Genomic DNA, 14,408 nt, shown 5'->3' on the forward strand with positions numbered 1-14,408 from the left:
TTATGTAGCATTTAACTATAAAACAGTATAATACAGTTTAAAAAACTTAAAGGAAAAATGCTGTGATATATTATTTGCAGATCCAGTGTAGATTTGGATCCCTCATACCCGAAACAGATCAGCTGGATATTAGGATAAGGAACATCCTCACCACCTGTGTGCAGTCAAATGACATGGATATAATGGTTATCATCATCAATAAGATGAAGCAGAATCAGCAGCCAAGTTCTAGTTCACGTTCTAACACTTACTTGGTTTTTTCATTTGGTACCTCTTGTTCCTTCCTTTGTTGGCACTAGAATGTGTCCCCCTTGTGCTTATACTTTTTGTTCTCTCTTCCTCTCTGCATCACCTTTGGAGTTGCTGGGTTAAATTCCTTGCTATTGGTATTCTCCAAAGAAACAGAAGACAGCAGTGTGGAAAGATGCATCAGTCCTGAGTGTATCTCCTGGGTCTTTACCCAGCTTCATTCTGTGATGATGTCCTTCCTCAGTGCAGTATCTGGTCTCTGTATTATAAGCCATGTGCCGTGCTGCATAGGAGAGAAAGTGCTCATCACCGGGAAAGGCTGTATCTTTAGTCAGAATTAGGGATGCTTTCTGCAATGGCATAGTCACATTCTCATTCATACTCAAACTCTGAGAGTGGGAGGAAATATCCAATTTTTACTTAAGATAATTGGTGGTTTGAAAGTGAAATTTGACTAGCTTAAAATTATCTAAAGAAACCTTGTATAGCTAGGATGCAGTGATTAAAGCAGTGTGGCTTATCTTGGTACAGTGTAAAGGGCTCCACTAGTTCCTAGATTTAAAAGCTTTCAGAAACTTATTAATATGCTGCTTACCTGTAAACTTATCTCCACTGCTCCAATGAGCTGCCTCCACCAGGCTGCAATTACAGTACGCACGCACAATTAAATGTTGTCTTTTGCATGCCAATGTGTAAATCACATAAAATGCATGGCTGAAAATGTCTGCCAAAGCTTTTGTGTGTATCTGAATCAGGCTACCGTGTTAATGTCATTCTTGGATAAATATGTCCGTTTTTGAATAAGAAGTGATGCATGAGGCACACATCAATAGGCAGATAACTCACAAATACAAACAGCAGTTGCAGAAGTAGATTACAATATCTCCTTTTCTTATCCCCATCCCCAAAATGGAGGCTTTGATAGAAATTGCACAAGCATAATGCTGCCAGAATATAAATAGCAAATGGTGAATTATGACTTAGTGCCAATTTGCTTTTTGATGGTCTGTTGGCAGATGCAAATATTCACACAGAGCACAGCAGCAGGGAGTTTTTCTTCTCATTTTTTTCACTGTTATCATCTCACCTGGTTTTCTGGTTGAACCTGCAGTAGTTTCTACTTTTTTTTTTTCTTCAGTTTGCCTTGCTTTTATAATTCTGGTCTCGTTCTCATGCCATTATGTTTTCATACAGTTCTTATTGAATTTACAATTATCTCCATTTAGTAGATAGTGGGGTACTAAGTAGTTGTGTTGCTTAGCATTCAGAGGCTAGTTCTTCCTGCATAAAGGAGGACCTTTTGCTCTTCAATGACTCTTCACATTTCATTGCTTCATTCCCTGGTGCAGATGCTCCATTTTATTCCCTACTGGAATTCTCACCCCCATCTAACATCTGAGTTTTGTCCTTTCTTAGTAAATATTCATCTTTGTATCGTCTCTGTGGACAGGTCACATAGCTCCTTGTAGAGCTCTCTCCGGCCTTTTGCAAAGAGCACATTTGGGCAGAGCAGCAGGTCCTGGATCTGGAGTGACTGTGAGTTAGGGAGCACCTTGCTTTCTGCTTGCTGGCAGGGATGAGCCGGATCCTCATCCACTTTGCCTTGTCTCAGGTTGACTGGAGTTACTGGACATGAGCTGGGTTACATTATTCAGTGATGTCATCCAGGAGTCTTCTCTGAGTGAGCTGCCTTTTGAAATGAATCTCAGGTACAACCATTTTGGTGAACAGAATTGAAATAAGAGGGATTTTGCAGAATTAATTAAAGTAATATATGTAAACTGATGTGAAAGAGAATGATTTGTCAAAGCTTTAATATAAAGATACCGCTCAGCAAATATAAAATGACATTATCAAGTAGTTTTTATTACTGGATTCCCACAGAGTAGGTCTGCAACCAGAAGTATATGTAGCTCAGCATTCTTTGCTCTTCAATGTTCCAGAGTAATTCAGAAATAACTCTGCAGTCAATTATAAATGTAGTGGCTGGCAGAAGAAAATGCTCTTCATGAAAGCACTTGTATACTCACAGCATGATACAGAGTGGAAGGGACTGTGCAAGTAATCTGGTCTAGCTCTTGGCTCAAGGCAGGGCCAGCAGTGAGCAAAATGCTCAAGGTCCCTAAGAAACGTTTAACTGTAAGAATTGAGGACTAATGTGTTCTAGAATTTTTTTTTTTTTCTTTGAGAGCCTTTGAGAGTTGGATTTCAGAGTCGCCAGTTGAAGATCTGAAACTTTTAAGCCTGTGACCTGTAGAGGTCAAATGCCTTTCTGAGGTAGAAACTTTCAGGTTTTCTCTATGGCAAATGAGTGTTTGCAGCCATATCTATGGGCTTTTAAAAGAAATTAGGGAGTAGTCATTTTATAAATGAGAGACGTGTCATAAGCTTACTTATGTTCTAGAGTTTGTCAGACCCTTCAGCTTTTCTTCATAATTTTCTCCTTCATGTCAAAGTATGGGTATGTGTGCTTTGAAAGACTATGGGAGATTCTAAAAATAAAATTCAAGTGGAAAGCAAAGGCTTCAAATGGCTGATTGTGTCACAACATACTCAACTCTGTGACTTTGCCAAAATCTCAGGAGGAGGAAGGTAGAAATAGCAAGCTGCAGGAGAGCAGCCTTTGTGAAAAGGAGAGACTTTCATAAATGCATCTACTTAAAAAGAGTCAGCAAATCCTTCTGAAGATCTCATTAAAACCTGGATTCACACCACCTTTGGAAGAGCTAAGTTTTCAGACTTTCTTCATGTGAAGCCATTGGATTGCTGTTGTTAGAGAAGGAGAATTAGGAGCAGGGGGTCTTTTTGTTTCTCCTGTGTAGGCTGAGTCTATCCATTGCCATTTCTTTCTGCATCTGTTCCACGAAACAGTAACTTTGACCAGAGAGTGAGCTGGGGCCCAAGGCCCATTATTTTCCATGTTCCTTAGCTGTTGGCTGGTTTCTGGCTGTGTTTTAGGCCTCTCAGAGGAGGGCTGACTGAGCTATGGGTAGCTTTGAGCAGGGGCTCATCCTGACCTGTGAGTCAGTGTATCCATTTCTGGTCATTGGGGTTGGGGTTGCTCCCTTGTCCTCTTTTATTTGAAGCTATGAGGACACAACCAACAACTATTAGGACACAAGTACATCTGTAAGGATAGCCCTGGGGTACAGCTGAAGATGTGGCAACATCTTCTAGCATGACAGATAGTAAGCTTGTTGGCTTTGTTTTCTTCTTGCATTTTTTCTGTTTCCCTGACCCTTTCTGATAAAATCATTTAATGAAAATGTAAACACTGCACTGAGAAAGGCTGGCTTAACATTTTGTCTCCCATCCTGGCACAAGCACTCACTTCTCTGTCTTTCTCTCCTTATTCCCCAATATCCAAAGTCCCTTTTGTACTGATGCCTCCTACCTCCACACTCTTTATGCAGCAGAAAGTTCTAGCAGTTTGCTTCTTCTTTTACTTCCTCTAAATGGATGAAAGTAATATTAATCTCAGCTTTGTAAGGTTTGAACTATTCAGTTTAAACTGCATCACAGAAATAGGCCAATTATTATTATCTGTGATGATTGTGTTTTGGTGATTGACTGACTAGAACAGGGTGAACTGAAGAAGAAGGATTTGTTTAGAGAAGGGCAAGTCTGCTTTAGGGACAGAACAAGTGCAGACAAGAGAGTGATGGAAAAAGGGTAGGATAGGTGGGAAAAAGGAGCCTCTGAAGATGCAGAAGTATAAAAGAAGCTCACTAAGAGTAGGGGGAAAGCATTGTGCTAAACTTGTACAAATCTCTGATTTACCTGAATTCATTTTTTTGGTCTGTACTTAAACATTGGAGGTCTGGTGCTTTTGTGTCTTAAACATCACAGAGTGGCACAGTTACATAAAGGAAGAGCACTAGAAATTAACAGTGTCTGCATAGTGCAGTCTGTCAGAATTAGAAACAGAACTCCTCACTAGCTCCTCTTTTTAATTGCCGCCTATTGATGCTTACATACAGCAGAAAGTTAATGATGCATCTCTTAAAAAATTACTGCAAATTGCAAGACTGTTACATTAACATGATTAATTTCAACTAAAGCTGTACCTAAGATTCTGCTAAGGCACAGTTGCATATTAGAGCCATAAATTTGTATGTGCAGCCATAACATAACTGCCTGCTCCTTACTCTCCGTGTTCTGTAAGGCCAGAAAGGAACCAACCTGTTAAATACTCCTGGCATTAGCAATATTGATGTCAGGAGAATGGTCTTTTAAGAAATACATTGAATCCAAATTACAATAGTCTAAAATACATTTGAGTGAAGAAAAGAGCTTCATTAAAAATACCCAAAGTCACCAACTCAGTACAGGCCATTTCGTGTATCCCAAAACAGTGGACACTTGACTTCCAAAGTGAAACCTGAGTGGTAAATTTAACAGTAAGGTGGTGTAAATCAGCTTATGTCAGTTCCATGCTTTTAAATATTGCAAGCTGCAGTAGTTTAAAAAGAAACTCAAGCTTCTGAAAATACAAGTGATGAAGAAAAGAGTGGTTTGGGGTTGTTTTAATTTTGGAACCTGTTTGTTTGAGAGGAAGTTTAATGTTCTGATTTCTCAGAATGGAGGAAGACTGGGATATTTCTTTTCTCACCAGGCACTTCCTGCCACAGCTGCTTGAGGGAGTTAATCTACTTGGCTTCACATCTGTTCATTGCCTCTCTTCATTGCCTCCGTCTTCACACCAGAGCAGGAGCCCTGTGGCTCTCCTGGCCCCTTTTTTCCATTCCAGGGCTCAACTTCTCATTTCCTAGGCTCCTGCCCTTATTTCAGCGTGTTGCCAGCTGCCAGGGAAGAGCTGCCTAGGGTACTGAGTATTTATTGCTTGCTGTGTGAGGTCTGACCCTTGGGCAGAAGAGGGTGCAATGTGGCACCTGCAGGACAGGCTGTCTCTAGAAGGGCTTGGGAAATGAGGCAGAGTGAGTAGCTGGATGAAGTTGCCCAGCATCTGACTGAAATGACCAACAAGATAATTCCAAATTACTGGAAAGGTAGACTTCCTGCTGCCATGGCAACAGAAGTTCCAGTGCTGACTGAATTTGTTATTCATGAAGAAAACAAGGTAAGAATTGGCAAGTCTTACTTATTCTTCCACCCTTTCATTTTCATTTTCTTAGTGATACAGTGTTTAATATAGAGTCTCTGAAAGAGAATATTCATGTTCAAAACAAAATTGGAAATCTTTGGTTTTCTTGCACTCTCTTTAAGAGAATGGAAATGTTCTCACTCTTGATACAAGAAAGCTTTTGTTGAGCCAAACTTGGGCTGTATGATAAGTATGATGAGAAGACAATAAAACATGTAAGTAGTTTGAAGGTTTGTCGAATTCGCCTGAACTTTTGTCTGGAGAGCCTTTGTCCTGGAGAGAAAATATTTAGCTTAAAGGTCAAGATGAATTAGGTGACTTTTGATTATCCAAAGAATGAAGGCTGTGTTTGTACCCTCATTCCTGTTTCTTTGCATATGGTTCTTTCATTCATTCAGTCTGTGCTAGTCAAGGAGGAGGACTGTTTGAAGAAGGCACTATAGAGCGCTCTGTCTCTCATCCAGCAACAGCTGAATACTTTATGGAAGTATATTAAGTCCTTGACAGGAGAAGGTAGCCAGCTGGCTGCTGCACCAGGATATTCTTGTTCTCCCTCACAACTGAAAAGGAGTTGGCAGAGTGCCTGCTGAGCTTGCCGGGGAAGAGTAGAGGCACAGACTCTTGCAGTATTTTAACTAGGTGGGCTGTTAACCAAAAAAATACGAGAAGAAAGCACACATTTCAAGTCTGCCCGGGCCACCAACTGGAATGTGGTAAAAGGCTGACTCTAATATGAATAATTACCCTCCAAGAGCTTCCATGCTTTGGGATAGCTTAAGAATGTGGTTACTTTAAGGTCGGAATCAAGTAACTACACTGGTGTTTGTTCTGCTTAAAACAGCATATGGAACGGTGATGTCTCACTGGTTAGAATAGTGCTCTGACAGTTCTACAAAATCTGGAGTCTGGACATAATTTGATTGTCCTTTCTTGTCCTAATAAGTACAGCTCAAGTCAAAATGCCTGTGTGGGTCACCAAAAAAGATATTGAAAAGAAATGAATTCATGTTAAAATTGGCAAAACAGGAAAGAGAACACAAGAACACTGCTGACCATTTCATTAAGCCAAGTTTTGAAACAACGTGAAACACTATCCAGTCAATCATCCTTTTCCAAAAAGCAAGCAGGTGAAAACAGCCTTAGGGTACAACCAATTAGCACAGAAATAGGTGTGTATTTTGGGTGTGGATCACCAAATATGCTGAGGTACAAGTATTTGAAACAAAACAAGCCTCAGGTCATTATTTTATAGCCTGTTCTTTCTCATTTTCTTCCTTTAATGAAGTCTCCCAGGAAATGCTATGTGGTTGCTCCACTGACTGATGAATGAAGCTTCTTTAAGCGCTGAAACTGGTGGTCCAGGAGATATTTTTAGTAATTTAATGATGGAATCCTGACCTCTTATATAAGACTCAGAGGACAAATCAGATCTAGGTTCTGTGTTTGCAAATGCTCTTCAGTGACCTCCACTGTACTTTGGAACAAACCTTCTTCGGTTTTTCCATGATTGCTGAAGATAAAGATATTAACAGTAACTACTGAGGCCTGAATGGATATTTGGTGATGCATTTTTTTGTGCTTAGAAAGTATTTGAAACAAATGTCATAGAGGTTCAACATTCAACATGCACTGAGATTATACAGTTCTTTGATTACACAGTCATACTAAGCTTTGATGTCTAAGATCCAGGTCACCATTTATGAAGTTAGCTAAATATTCACATGGTCTGGACTGACCTTTCAAAAGGCAGGAAATACAGCTCTGAATTGCTTTCCCTTAATTTACTTTTGATAGATCTCATGAGTAGAGTTGGAAAAAAAACACTTGAATGCTGGTATCAGTTTACTCTCCCTTCGCAAACTGGCAAAATTAAAGTAAGCTCTGACTCCTTTGTTCACAGTGAATCATATGTGTTAATATAAAAACAACCTAACATCACACTCTTTTGACCCCGAAATGAGCTAGTAACAGCTCCAGTGTAAGATTACAGGTTATTATAATAGGTGCTGGCTTTAGCGCTATCTTATTGTCCACTTCACTAAGTTAAGGTTATCTGGCACTGTTTGATGCAAATAACCAGTCTGCCTTAAACACAGAAGAATTTTACAGAGCTGGGTGAACTGTGCTGTGCATTCATCTGAAGTCTGTTTTTCCTTAACTTTGATTAGCAGCAATTGTAGTCATGCTGGAAGTAATTAAAAATATGGGAGCACTTTATGTATAAATGTGGATGCATGATGTAGATGTAACTACTAATTGAGGTGTTGAATGTAACTCTTCAGTTCTTGTCAAGCATAGTGGGTAGTCTTTGCTTGCAGATTTATTTTGTAGCTTGCAGACCCACTTCAGCTGCTCATAGAGCTCCTCAGGCAAAGGCTGAAAGGAGGGTTGGGAATTTATTGTGCTTTTTCAGTTGTTCAGAGAAGAGGCAATGGATACATCTCGGGTTTCTCTTAGCAAGTTGAAGGAATTTCAGTCCTTGTTTTTAGACTTGAAGCTGCTTGAGGCTTCAAAGGCATGTATGTGTGAAAGAGGAAAAGAGGGGAGGAGGAACACATACCGCTGCTAATCTTATGTTAACATCAACTGTAAGGGTTGAAATCCCAGTTGTAAGAAAGTAGCTGCAGGAGCAGAGGGGCCATTTGAAACACCAGCATTCCCTGCTCTCAGAAACAGGTAGGGCATCATTAAGACCTTGGTATTCTGTTCAGCAGGATATGGATTGCTTATTAAATTTTTAAAAAATCTGTAACTATTTTATAGCTTTGCTTCCAAGAAGACCAGAGGGTTTTTTTAGTAATAAAATTTGATCAGCAATTTGTTACTGAGTAATCTCTATGTCATTTACAATAAGAAAAACATTTTAAAGAATTTTTCATACATTGAAGAATGAGATATAATGAGAGAGGTTAACTTTTAAAAAATTACCTCTAGTTTCATTTGGAAGAAGAAAATAGAAAGCTTTATTTGCTCATTTTTACTTCTGGTCCAAGTGTTGGGAGCACTTAAATGACTCTCCTGTTTTTTTTTACTCTGTGTGTTGTCAGATTTTAATGTCCTCAGCTGAAAAAGGAAATTAACCAGGAATCCCAGTTCCTGTCTGTTCTTTTGTACAATGGCACTTTTTCACAACAGGACAGCTACTTGAAGCAGAGCAAGAATGTTCTGCCAGTTTGTCACAAACTCTTGCTAACCACATGGGAAAAGCTCAAGAGCAGAGAGAAGAATCTTGGCCTTAGTCTATTTTTCCCCTTTGCATGGGGGCAGAGGAAGTTACAGACATGAAGAAGCACTTATTACTGAGTGCAGGAGCTAAAATTCTTTCTTGTTTCTGAGAGGGAGGTAGCTTTGCTGTAGCCTTCTGCAACAAATCTAACTCTGCAAGTTGCATTAAAGAATACGGTTAATAGGCAAAATAAACCTGACAAAATAAACCTGTTTTGAATTCCAGATCACTGGGCATAGAATGGTTTGACTTGAAAGGGATCTTAAAGATCCCTTTCATATGATTCCAACTCCCCTTCCCTGAGAGGACACCTTTCACTAGACAAGGTTGCCCAAAGCCCCATCCAACCTGGCCTTGAACACTTCCAGTGGTGTGTCATCCACAATTTCTCTGGGCAACCTGTGCAGTGCCTCACAACCCTCACAGTAAAGAAGTTCTTCCTAATATAAAATCTAAATCTACTGCCTTTCAGTTGAAAGCCATTCCCCCTTGTCCTATAACTACACGCCCTTGTAAAAAGTCCCCCTCCAACCTTCTTTCAGGCCCTCTTTACTTAGTGGAAGGCTGCTCCAAGGTCTTCCTGGACCCTTGTCTTCTCCAGGCTGAAGAATCCTGACTCTCATCTGTTTGTCCTTATAGGAGAGGTGCTTCAGCTTCGGATCATCTCCTCTGTACTGCCCCTAATAGGCCCCCATCCCTTCTCTGCAGGGGACTCCAGAGCTGGATGTGGTGCTCTCTCTGGGGTCTCATCACATCAGTAGAGCTGAGGGGAAGAATCACCTCCCTCAAATTGCTGTTCACACCTCTTTTGAGCATACTTGGATTTTATATCAGCCAAACAGTTTTATTGGTATACTATTTAAAGAGAAAGTGAGAGAGAATGTGTGTATCAGTAAATGACATTATAGCATATTATTAGTATGTGACAGAATCACAAATTGACTGAGATTGGAAGGGACCTGGAAGGGATCTGTCCAACCTTCCTTCTCAAGCAAGGCCACCTGGAACAAACTGCCCAGGACCAGATAGCTTTTGAAAGCCTCCAGGGATGGGGGCTCCCCAGCCTCTTTGGGCAGCCTGTACCACTGCTTGGTCACCCTCACCATTTCTAGGTGGTTGATGTCTGTACCAGCAGTCACTCTGCTGGGCCCCACATGAAGCAGAGTGCAGTAATCACAAAATAACTCTTTTCTCTAATTTGAGAAATTGTGGTTGTTCTAGCAGAGTTCCTTGCCAAAGATAATACATTTTCATTTATTTCTAGCAGTTAAAAGATATCTGCAAGCACTAATGTAATCCTCTGGGATGAAGCTTCATAAGCTACAAAACCTTTTGATAAATAGATACGAGGCTTGGTTAGGACTCTGTTCACTAGAGCTATATTAAGCTTGGGTTTATTTCATGTGCCATTTGTTTGGGATGCTTTTATTCAATAAACTGTCTCTAATTAATCATAACATTTAGTCAGACCCAGTCTGTTTAATGTCCCTTTCTCTGCCCCCGCAGCTTGCAAGATCATAGCACTTCAGAGGGATGTTAAGTGCCCCTTCACTGCAGAAATTCTTTTCCAAGAGCCCAGAATAGCTCAGGTCCAAGACTTTTGTTGCAAACATCCCCAATAAGGGTTTTAGTAAGTCAGAAACATTGAGTTACAAACTTCATTGATTATTTTTGTCACATTAACCTTGACCTACTAAACCAGGCAGCAGTGCTGTTTTGAATGCATACAGGACAGTAGCTGGCATCAGCAGCTATTGTGCTGCTCTGCATTCTGTCTGTAGCCGGATTCTTCTGTTTCACTTTGGTACCCACTGGCATCTACATAACCAAATTGTTAATTGGCAGGTGCACTGTGACAGTCAAAAATATTTATGAAATGGAGATGATGGTAACATGCCTTAACAAGGGAAGCGAACCCCAAATGCAAAGCCAAGACAAATGATCTGTATAACTTGACACTGTCAGAAGCTTTTGGCAAGGTCAGGAAAGTTATTAAAAGTTAAGTGTTTGTAAAGCATCTAGTATCCCTCTACCTGAATAATTTACTGCAAAAAATGCTAAGAAAGTGTAAATATAATTCTTTTGAGATATCTACAGAACAGGGTAATAACAAACTCTCAGACTGCTCTGGTAATTTTTAAAAATACCTTTAAAGTTGTATGATTTAAACTCTGATGCATATACTTTTTCTTTAAATTAAAGTGATAGGCAAGTCTTTTTCCTTACATTTTATCCACTATCCACTTTTTTGCAACGGGGCAAAAACCGAAATCTTCTGGTTTTAAAACATCTCTTTATGGAAATACCCCATAAAGGGGTATTGACCTCCATATGAGACAATATTTGTTCAATTTTTAAGCTAGAGGAGGATACAGCCAAACCAAGAAATCTTTAGCTTTATCATTCTTATTCCAGTGACTGCCAAACCATTGGTTTCCCATCACAGATCTGTTTTTTTAATATCCATCAGTTACAATTTCATGAATTCTCACTGCTGGCAGTGACACACATGTTTTCATTTACTGCATTACGGGTATTCTCTAGACAACCAGTCTGTTGAAAAGAAATTAATTCCAGCAGTGAACTAAGATACTGAATTCTCAGCAGTTTATGAATTCATGTTTTTACATTGAGGCTATTTATAGCTGGATTGAATTGATTTGAATATGTAACCAGGTGGTTGTGGTTATGTCTTTTATAATCCACTGGATTTGAAAAGCCAGCAGAGTGCAACTGCAGAATGGGAAAACTTGCTAATTGCAGTTGGCAAATATAGCATTGCATGGTTGAAATCTCAGCTTCTATTTCTCTCATTTCTGTTCATGATTTCAGGCACGATTACCATGAAGGAGTACAATATACCTTAACTAGAGTATCCTAAGTAAAGCATACTATATACAACTTTTAGATCTGACTGATTTAAAATTTTTACTAAAGATGAAAATCTAATGACTTGTTTCTATTTTATCCTGTGGTCCCCATTTCACCAACAATGAAAAGTGGCAAAATATTCAGGCAACATTTTAGACAAGATCTTTTGGAGAAGAGCAGAGATTTTATAGATAACTTGCAAAGCCTGTCACTAAGCTGCAGATTTATACTCAGCAGGGTTATGCTTTTTATCTTTGTCTTCTGCATTGAATATTCAAAATTGTTGGCTCAAGGAAGAAATGGGCTTAGTCCTGAACTCTGTTTTCCATGGAACAAAGAAAGTGAAAACTTTTAGTTGTTAGATAATAACCATCAATTTTTTGAACTTGGAAATTGGTTATTCCTTTTAAGAGGAAGCTTGCATAAAATGTGACTTCTTAATCATCATCTTAATGTCAGTAAACTTGAAAGAATTTTTATCTGAAAAAGGTCTTGATTTGTAGTTTGAGAGGCTTCCATCACAAAAACTGGAGAAAGTGACAAACTTGGGAGATTGTAAAGGCAGTTACATTTCACTGGCAAATTCTTTATGATTATTTTAAGCCCCAGTTAGGTATATCCCTGTGCTGTTGGTCTTGACTGTAATATTTGGTTATTCTTGCTGTAACTATACAGCACTGGGTAGATAGTAGTGATTGCTGAAATCTTTGCTTCTCTCTGTCACAGGAAGTAGCTGTTTTGGAGGTTGCCTTTGGAAGGACATGGGTGATGCCCTTCCTAAGACTTGAGCAGTTTCTGATCTCTGCACAAGAAGGGATTTAGGATGATAGATACCCTGGTCTTTTTTTTCCCCCAGAGGTTGCATTGTAACTAGCCTTGCTTCCCTCTCAAAAACTTGTACTGTAAATTCACTGCTTGTGATGTAGTACTTTTAGTCTCCCTCTGTGAACACAGCTTGCCTTTTTCAACATGTTGTGTCTGGAATCAAAAAGTTTCTGAAGTGTTAGTAAATAATTGCAATTTGTTTGAAAGAAGTATGCAGGCTGTGAATCTGAGTACATGCAGGTAGCTCAGCGGTTTTAGTAATAAGAATATGCATACCTAGAGGATTAGAAAATATCTGTTTTAGAAAGTGTTCTGTTGGTTTCTTTTGCACTATATTGATTTTACAAATTCTTTTTATCTAGTGACTAATGTATGCGTGAGGAATATTTTTGTAATCCCTTGTGTCCAAGGTCCAGCATCTCTATTGAAACATGTTTCCGAGATCAGTCTCAGTCAGACTATTCTCTTCTATCTTGAGTCAATATACCAAGGAGAGGAAAGATCATACAGTTTTATTTTTTAAGTCATAAAGAGAGTAGAAGCTATACGGTTGTTTTGATTTGGGAACACTATGATGACTTTTTTTCCTGCTATGCATGGACAGATGCATGTTGATAAAGCAATACAAATGATTTTGAGAATACCAGTCAAGCCCTCTGTAATTTCACTGAAAACACTGACATATATTTGCTCCAGAGAACATTGTGGTGTATTCTGATTTTCAGTCCACAAATTGCTGTATTTGAATGCAATCAGTGTCTTTGTTACTCATTCACCTGCTCCTGTGTCTGTCTTTCTTGAATTAAATAATTTCCACAGGAGCAGCTTGGTAATGCTAGCTGTGCTTTTTTACACTTCAGCAAATAACATTTAATATAGAAAGTATGTTGGAAGAAACTTTTTTGATAAGAATAGCTGATATCTCTGTAGTGAATATCTCTGTATACCTTGTGGCAATGCAGAGAAATACATCTGACACAGAAATCATTTGTTTTGAGGTTTAATTTATTTGTGCTTCAGCAGGCAAGCAAAGCCCAGCAGCTCTGACTTGTGCTGCTGCCAGGCCTCCCTGAGTTTTCTCTCTATGAAGAGCAGCTCCTGGCCCTTGCTGAGCTCAGTTCCCCCTGATGGGGAGCACAGGTACAGAGGGTACAGAGGATATGGCCGCTCCTTCCACGGAAAATGCTAAATTGAAAGCCACAGGCCTCTAACAGGAGTTTAATACACACAGTGTTAACAGCAGCCCTGGAAATTGTGAGATGCAGAAGAGCACAGAGGAGTTATTCTTCATATTTTCCTGGCATTGCCAGGAAGGAGGTTTGTAATTGGAAGTGCTGTATTAGTTACAGTACATGTAGTGAAGCCAAAGCTAAGGCTGGTGTAGGGATGGGGAAAGATCAGAAAGCTGATGGGGATGAAAACTGGGCTATTGCCCCAGTGTCTGTCCATGTGTTTCAGCCCCATTCAGCAGCTCAGCAGTGTTGAATGGCAAGTGCACATCTCCCATGCCCCAGTGGTTCAGAGAGATGGGTGCAAGCAAGGAGCTCCTTACATGTGTCTAGTCCTTCCCTCTGCCCCTCACAGAGCTGCAGCTCCACTCCTGGCTAGAAGAAGAACACAAGTTCTGTCAAGTTATACACTGCCTTCCATGGTTCTGTAACCATCATCTCTTCCTGCTGTCGTGTTTAATGCAGTGACTTCTCAGAGAGTACAGCCAAGAGCTTAAATAAATAAATAACTTCTCTGCAATTCCAGAGGTTCTCTTTGGTTCTTCTGGTCTCTGCAGGAATGCCAGTAGACTCTTACCTTCCCACTTTATCCATGAGAAACTGTATGCAGGGCATACTGAAGCACTGCCTGGAAATGCAGTACAATATAGAACATACATAGAGTGAAATCAGGTCGTTCAGAGCAGTCAGTTTTGGTTTTCTGCTAACTTACAGAATAAGTATTGGGGGTGAGACAGAGGAAGACTCCCACAGCAGGCTGATAGACTTCACATGTGGGTACAATTCTGTATGTGTAAAAAGCAAAACCAGATGTTTTCTAATAGCTCTGAAATCCAAATCTATGAGAGCTTCTGCATTCTTACAGTTTTTTAGCTAATACACATGCTTTGGGAAGGGAAAACAG

At 39.7% G+C, this 14,408-nt stretch overlaps 1 protein-coding gene across 9 annotated transcripts in view; it reads left to right on the forward strand.

Annotated features, from left to right (window-relative positions):
• FARP1 (FERM, ARH/RhoGEF and pleckstrin domain protein 1) overlaps nucleotides 1-14,408 on the forward strand; it is a 199,482-nt gene that overhangs the window by 45,811 nt on the left and 139,263 nt on the right. The window contains exon 1 of one of the 9 annotated variants that reach the window (XM_030270769.4): nucleotides 3,214-5,329. Coding sequence (XP_030126629.4) covers nucleotides 5,225-5,329 — 105 coding nt within the window. The 5' untranslated portion in view covers nucleotides 3,214-5,224. 9 annotated transcript variants of the gene reach the window in all.

This window comes from Taeniopygia guttata, chromosome 1 (genome assembly GCF_048771995.1).
Source record: "Taeniopygia guttata chromosome 1, bTaeGut7.mat, whole genome shotgun sequence".
Taxonomy (NCBI): domain Eukaryota; kingdom Metazoa; phylum Chordata; class Aves; order Passeriformes; family Estrildidae; genus Taeniopygia; species Taeniopygia guttata.